We start from the raw sequence: 7,417 nt of genomic DNA, 5'->3' as shown, positions 1-7,417 counted from the left end.
ATGGGAGGGGGAGAGTGAGAATTCCTGGCTTAATGTTGGTACTTCAAAAGCTGCTGTGTGGCCTAACACACCTGTGTTTTACCTACTTGTGTATTCTTTACAAGTTGCTTGTGACCTAGATTCTTTTAATGGTAGTGTGGGGCCGGTGGTAGTTAACTTAATTGTATGGCAGGCAGTCTCATTCCCATCAGTCCCCTTTCTTACACTTTCCCACTGTTGCCCTTTACCCTGGTGCTCGCTCCGCAGAGGCCGGTGCAGGTGGGAACAGCAGAGGAACCTGCACTGAGCAGTCTTATAATCTGTCTTATACTGTGCACAAGCTTCTCTATTTAGACAAGAGCAAGCCACAGTAAACACATCACAGGTTGCTCAGAGCAGCTCAGCCTGTGAACACGGGTGTGTCTCTCATGCTGGAAACTGGGAGGGGTGCTGGGCTACAGAGGGGATTGGACAATGACAAATGAAGGAGCCTGGAGCCTCGAGGCATTGTAGCATTGTGGCTAAATAATAAAGGCTAATAAATAAAGGCAGACTGGCATGGTGGCCCCCAACCCCTCCCTCTGCCGCAGCCAGGAAAGTTTACCTTCCCTGAGATGGGAACCCGCAGGGAGTCCCAAAGACTAAGTAGAAATAAACCACGTGAAAAGGAGGGAAAGTCATTCAAAAGAAAGAGAAAGGCCCTGGGCTGAGAATACTCAGGGCCTGGTCTTCCCCTTCAGCGAGGACACAGCTGGGATCAGAGGCTCACAAGCCATATCCAGCCTGCTGCCTGGTCCTATGTGGACCGTGAGCTATGGTTATAACCTTTGGAAATGTTCTGGGTTTTTTTGGTTTGGTTTGGTTTTTTGTTTTTTAAGAATCAGAAGGCTCGTATTTCATCTGGGAGGCACTGTGGGAGGCGCATAAAGCCCAAGGTTTCAGCGTGTTCCATGGGTGGAGTTCCCTGAGGCATGGGCATGCATGCCTCTAACCCCTGGGGAGGCAGGGATGGAAGGAGGCTCAGAGCATCAAGCTTATCTTGGGCTTCAAAGCCAGTTCCAAGGCCAGCCTGGGATACAAGAGGTGCCATCTTGAAAACAGAAAAGAAAAGAAGAAAAATCAAACTGAGCTTGGGAGAGAAAGCCAGGTGAGGTACCCTTGAGAACAAATAAACCCCTCACCCCTAGGATAAGTTGCAGAATAATGAGAGAGGAGTGAGTGGTTGGGGAAGGCCCACAAGACCATAAAAGCTTGAATTCTTCAGGGTGGAAGAGAGAAAACACACCCAGACGCAGGAAAGGGCCGTAACAGGCAACAAGGATCTACAAAATCTGGGGAAGACCGGCAGGTCATTCCACAGCCTGAGCTGAGCGAGTGCTGTTTAAGTGGCTGATCTGGCTACTGTTTGTCATGGCAAGAATGTCTGTAGATGGTGGGGACAGACATACAACGGGCAGGTAAGGGTAAGAAGGTGTTCATTGGGGACGCTTGGATGGAGGAGAGGGGCAGACACAATCTGGTGATATTCAAAACAGAAGTCACAGAAAGGTGGGTCTTTAATGGGGGAGAAAATCGAGGGTAACAATAGGCAGAGAAGATTTACTGGCGAACGAGGAGGGTGGATAATGGATGGACCATGATCCTAGTAAAGAAGGGAGAGCTGGGCTGGGCGTGATGGCGCACGCATTTAATCCCAGCACTTGGGAGGCAGAGGCAGGCGGATTTCCGAGTTTGAGGCCAGCCTGGTCTACAGAGTGAGTTCCAGGACAGCCAGAGCTACACAGAGAAACCTTGTCTCGAAAAAACAAACAAACAAACAAACAAAACAAACAAACAACCAAAAAAAAAAAAAAACAAGAAGGGAGAGCTGGAGGCCAGGTGGATATGGCTTTAACTGGGCGTGGGGGTGGGGGACGATGGGGGTGTTCCCTGATCGTGGACAGGTTGGCGGGTGTTCTACTTTATTGCTTCTGGTTACTCATGAACTAGGAAATCAATCTGACTGTAAAAAAATTGAAAGTGCAAAGGTTATACAAGCCTAGGATAGCTACAGTGAACCGGAAGGGGTTTCTCTTTTGAGACCTCGAGTTTGGCATACGCTTCGCTCACTCACTCTTCCTAGGATAACTAAGGAAAATCGAACCGGAAAGGGTTATCCTTCCGAGACTGCGAGCTTGGCGAATGCTTCCCGCTCACTCATCCTCCATAGACCTAGTTAAAGGGGATGGGTCAATCGGGCTGGGTTTTCTACTTCACTGGCCACAGCTCAGGAATGCAGCTTGATTGCAAGATCTGTGTGCAAGAGGAAGAGAAGTTAGCCAGAGGCTGGCGCGGGTCACAGCAGGACAGAAGGAGCAAAGGGGTTTTGTGAAACCAAAGAACTACAGGAAGTAAAGTAGCCACTGCTTTTGCAATTTTCCTTGTTAAAATTTAGGCGCTATGATGCTGGGCATGGTCACTTTAATCCATGCACTTTGGAGGTGGAGCCAAGTGGCCATTAGGTTTCAAGGCCAGCCTGGTCTACTTAGTGAATTCCAGGCCAGCCAAGGGGTACAAGGTAAGACCCTGTCTTGAAATGAAAACAATTTATAATAGTAATAATAATACCTTAAGAGAGAGACAACCTTCTATAGATCTTTAACAGCCAGCTACCCCGCTACCCTGTCACTCCTCAAGTCTAGCCTTCCTGACCATATTCACACATCTCTGCTTTAGAAAGGCCTTCTATTCTGAGGAGACGGGGGGGGGGGGGGGGGGGGGGGGGGGGCGCTTCATTTTATTTCTCCAAACTGATATGTCTTTGAAACGAATGTGTTTCCGAATCCTTTCATACTGGAGGTCCCCCAGACAGTGGGCCTGAGGTCTTCAGAGTTCTCCTCAGGCAGGATTCAATGGGTCTCAGTCTATACATCCACACTGGGTTCTTTCCCAGCCTCCCCTTCTGAACTCACTCTTTAGCCACCCCTTTGTCTCTCTCCGTTTCCCTCTTGTGTCAATTAGCATAATGCCATAGTATCATACAGACTCTTCTATTCCATTAGCTCCGAAATACTCTCAAAACAGTAGTGGTGGTGGGAGGGTGCAGGAGGGCACAGAGAGATGGCTTGCGTGGCAGCTCAACCTTCCCTAACTTCAGTTCCAAGGGATCTGACACTCTCTTTTGACCTCTGTGGACACCAGACATTCACACAGTGCACAGATATACAAACGGGCAAAACATTCACATACATAATGTGAATCTTAGTTTCGCCTCCCCCTTAGCTTGTTGGGCTGCGGGTAGGAGAGGGTTAGGTTCCTCTGAAGACAATCATCTGAGCGTTGTTACCCTTTCCTAAGTAGCTGAGTTACAACGAAGCTCTTTAAAGGATTAAGAATTCACTGCAGTTGAAGTTTTTGGTCACTTCCACTGACTCTTCTTTTTGTACGTGTTTATATGTGTGTGCAAGTGTATGTATTGGGTCTCACCATGTAGCCCTGGCTATCCTGGAACTCACTCTGTATAACGGGCTGGCCTCCAATTAATAGAGATCGGCCTGCCTCTGCCTCTGAGTGCTGGGACTAATTGTGTACGCCACCACAGACCAATTTCTAATGTCATTCATCGGGTGTTGTCCACCTTTATTTTTGAGCCAAGGTCTCTTACCATCCTGTAAATCACAGAATAAACCAGGATCCAGGATCTGCCTGCCTTTGCCTCCCAGCACTGGGATTACAAGTGACCGATGCTATCCAGGGATTTTTTTTAATTTTAAAATCTGGGTTCTGAGGATCAATTTCAGGCCTCTGTGATTACTTTAAACTGAGCTGTCTCATCAAACTCCTCTTCTTTTTAAGTTTATTTTTTTTAAAAAACGTATTTATTTATTTTATGTGTATGAATACACTGTAGCTGTACAGATGGTTGTGAGCCATCATGTGGTTACTGGGAATTGAATTCAGGACCTTTGCTCGCTCCAGCCCAAAGATTTATTTATTTATTTATTTATTATATATAAGTACACTGTAGCTGTCGTCAGACACACCAGAAGAGGGCATCAGATCTCATTATGGATGGATGGTCATGAGCCACCATGTGGTTGCTGGGATTTGAATTCAGGACCTTTGGAAGAGCAGTTGGTGCTCTTACCCGCTGAGCCATCTCACCAGTCCTTAAGTTTAATTTTATGGTTGCTGGATATATTCCTCCTGCTGGCAGATGAGACTGCGTGGCTCAGTGGTGAATAAGCAGTCATTCATTGCACTAACACAGTTCCCTCTCCAGAGGGCACCACTTTCAGCTAATCTTTTTTTGCTCAGAAACTCTCTAGGTAGCTCAAACTGGTCCGGAACCACAGACTTCTAAATTCTGCAGGCATGAGCCGCTATGCCCAGCTCAGATGGTCATTTGAGATCTGCCTCCATATTGCAAATATATTAACATATACACTTACATACACCCGCATTGATGGCTCAGCCATTTAGAGTGTTTCCTGCTCTTTCGGAGAAGCAGAGTTCAGTTCCCAGCACCTACATCAGGTTGCTTACAAGCTACAAGTCCTATAACTCCAGACCCAGAGGATCAGACTCTCTTCTTGGCCTCTTCAGGCACATACACATAATTAAAAATTAAAAATTAAATTAGCCAAGTATGGAGGTTCATGCCTCAAAAAAAAATTAATTAAAAGTAAATATATGTATGGGCATTGTGGGTGTGTCTGGCACCAGCAGAGGCCAGAGAAGGGCACAGATCCCCTGGAACCAGAGTTAAGACAGTTGGAACCCACTATGTGGGTGCTGGGAACAGAACCTGGATCTCTGCAAGAACTTAACTACCAGGTCATCTCTCCCGTCCCCTCAAGACCCTGTCTAAAGAAAGAGAGAGATGGGAGAAAAAAGAAGGGGGGGGGAGTGGCAAAGATGTGTGCTTAGCCTGTGTGAAGCCATGGGGTTAAATTTCTAGCCTAACCATAGCAATAGCAGCAAGCACTGCAGCCTGCCCACAAGCCGCCTCAGGGAGGCTGACGACCTCACGGACCCACGATGGAAGGAGAGAACCAACTCCTAAAAATTGTCTCCTGAAAGCAGCCCTGTAGGAGGAACAGCAGAGATCTAAAACCGGGCAGCCCACACTGTGCAGCCCTGAGCCACTTCAGACCTCCACTCTCTCTGCATTCACACGGGCAGCCCACACTGCGCAGCCGCGAGCCACTTCAGACCTCCACTCCCTCTGCATCCACACAGTCCAGGTCTCTCCTTCCTTTCCAACACACGTCCTTCATAGCCCCTGCCATGTACAGTGCTCATTCACACGTCCTTCATAGCCCCTGCCGTGTGCAGTGCTCATTCACACGTCCTTCATGGCCCCTGCCATGTACAGTGCTCATTCACACGTCCTTCATAGCCCCTGCCGTGTGCAGTGCTCATTCACGGCCTGCCTTGGGTTAGGGTTCCAGGATTTGCTTCAGCCTCCCCCACAGCACGAATTATATTGTCTTCCTCCTACTGTGTTTCTTCATTTCTTCTCCACAAGGGTGCACAGAACTTTAGATTCATTCTCTTCCTCTCTCTTTCTCTCTCTCTCTCTCTCTCTCTCTCTCTCTCTCTTTCTCTCTCTCTCCTGTGTGTCTGTGTGCCCAGGTGCACGAGTGGGAAGGGAGTGAGCTGCATTTTTTGAATTCCGTTGTTCTTCCCCGGCAGGGTGATTCTGGTGGACCCCTTCATTGCATGGTGAATGGCCAGTACTCTGTCCACGGAGTGACCAGCTTTGTGTCCAGTACGGGCTGTAATGTCTCCAGGAAGCCCACCGTTTTCACCCGAGTCTCTGCTTATATTTCCTGGATGAATAATGTGAGTCTTTAAAAATGAGGAGTTGAAATTCTCTGGCGATCTAGGCGCTGGCTGAGTTAGGCAGGGAAGGCCAGGTTGGACATTCTTCCTGATTGCCTTCTCTCCCTCCGCGGAGGCTCGTCTCTTGACAGTACAGCCAGGCAGAGTTCCCTTCACAATCGCCAGCACACCTCACCGCACAGCTTATAGTTTACTCTGTTCAGAACCAAGCACATACATTGCTTTCCTGAGTCAAAGCCAAGGGAGGGTTAGCCCCAGAAAGGCCTGACCCCATCGCCTGACTCTCCCTTAATTTCTTTCCCATTTTCACTCGTGAAAAATGTCTTACCACCTTAAGTCGTGCTAGCTTAACAATGTCTTACCACCTTAAGTAGAGTCCCAGGAGGCTGCCTGGCTATTCTAGTAGCTGAGAGGCATCACAGTGCCTTCCAGCCATCAGACACACACATTCTGGATGTCCTTGGTCCATGAAGCTTAGCTCACAGCCATTCTGAGACCTATCCTTGCTTGTCTTGGCATACACTGGGGTGTTTTGTTGTATGAAACATTCTCTGTGACCATCATACCCAAGCAGTGCATTGACATACCCAAGCAGAAACTTTGAGGAAACCAGAGGGCAGGTTACCTACTGATCATACTGTCTTTTCTTCAGGTCATCGCCTCCAACTGAATGTTTTCCCGAGTCCAGTGGCCTCCCCAAGATGGTTCTTAGCTCTGCAATAAGACATGAAGTAATCAACAAGGAATTAGGGCTGGGGTTATCACTCAGTGGCAGAACACTTGTCTAATATGTGCAAAGCCCTGGGTTCCATCCCTAATACTGCAGTGGGGAGTGCTACTGGTGTCTCTCCGTGGTAGAGGGCTCCTCTAGCTTGATTGGATCCCCAGTACCTAGGGCAAAGGTGGGGGTAAAACAACTCAAACTACTGAACCAGATACAGAGGGGCAAATAAAACTCAATGTGTTATCATACTGTGTGTTTGCATTTATAATTAAGTAGTTATGGGACTAAGAAGGGTTTCACCATATCCATGGCCTGGCTCTTCCTTTTTGCTCTGTATTTAGAACAAGTGCTCACTCCAAGATCCTGGATGACAGGATGCCCTGGAGATTAGGAGGTCAGACAAAGGCAGCAACAACAACATAGGAGGGCCAGGGAGGAGAAAAGATACTAAATAAGAAAGGAAATGTTTGAGAGGAAGACGGAGACCAGAAAGGAAGAGGCCAGGGTTTGGGGCTAGAGTTAAGCGTGAATCAGCATTTTACAGCTGGGACTAAAATAGGCAGCCGGATCTGGGGCTCCATAAACCAAACAAGACTGGGAAGCCGATAGGGCTGCTTACCCTGGCCAGGGCTCCCTGTGTCAAGAATGGCCCCAGATAAACAAAGAGGAACTGAAAGAAGAAGTTCTGGCAGATGAGAAGCAGCTTTTCCCAGCAGTCACCAAAGCCCAGACATGAGGGACTAGGGCAATAGCAACACGGGCAGGGGTGGTGTGGGGTGACAGACAACACGGGCAGGGGTGGTGTGGGGTGACAGACAACATGGGCAGGGGGGACATGAGGGGTGACAGACAACATGGGCAGGGGTGGTGTGGAGTGACAGACAACAT

General features: G+C 48.3%; 1 protein-coding gene across 1 annotated transcript in view; it reads left to right on the top strand.

The window, feature by feature from the left end:
* The window catches only part of Cela1 (chymotrypsin like elastase 1), a 13,829-nt gene extending 7,052 nt beyond the window's left edge, over window positions 1-6,777 (top strand). Inside the window, exons 7-8 of the mRNA XM_031359014.1 lie at window positions 5,656-5,805; window positions 6,458-6,777. Coding sequence (XP_031214874.1) covers window positions 5,656-5,805; window positions 6,458-6,475 — 168 coding nt within the window. The 3' untranslated portion in view covers window positions 6,476-6,777. The remainder of the gene's footprint in view (window positions 1-5,655; window positions 5,806-6,457) is intronic.
* Window positions 6,778-7,417: the final 640 nt, after the last annotated feature.

Source organism: Mastomys coucha, unplaced genomic scaffold (genome assembly GCF_008632895.1).
Source record: "Mastomys coucha isolate ucsf_1 unplaced genomic scaffold, UCSF_Mcou_1 pScaffold11, whole genome shotgun sequence".
Taxonomy (NCBI): Eukaryota; Metazoa; Chordata; class Mammalia; order Rodentia; family Muridae; genus Mastomys; species Mastomys coucha.
This window is presented reverse-complemented; position numbering and strand designations above follow the sequence as displayed.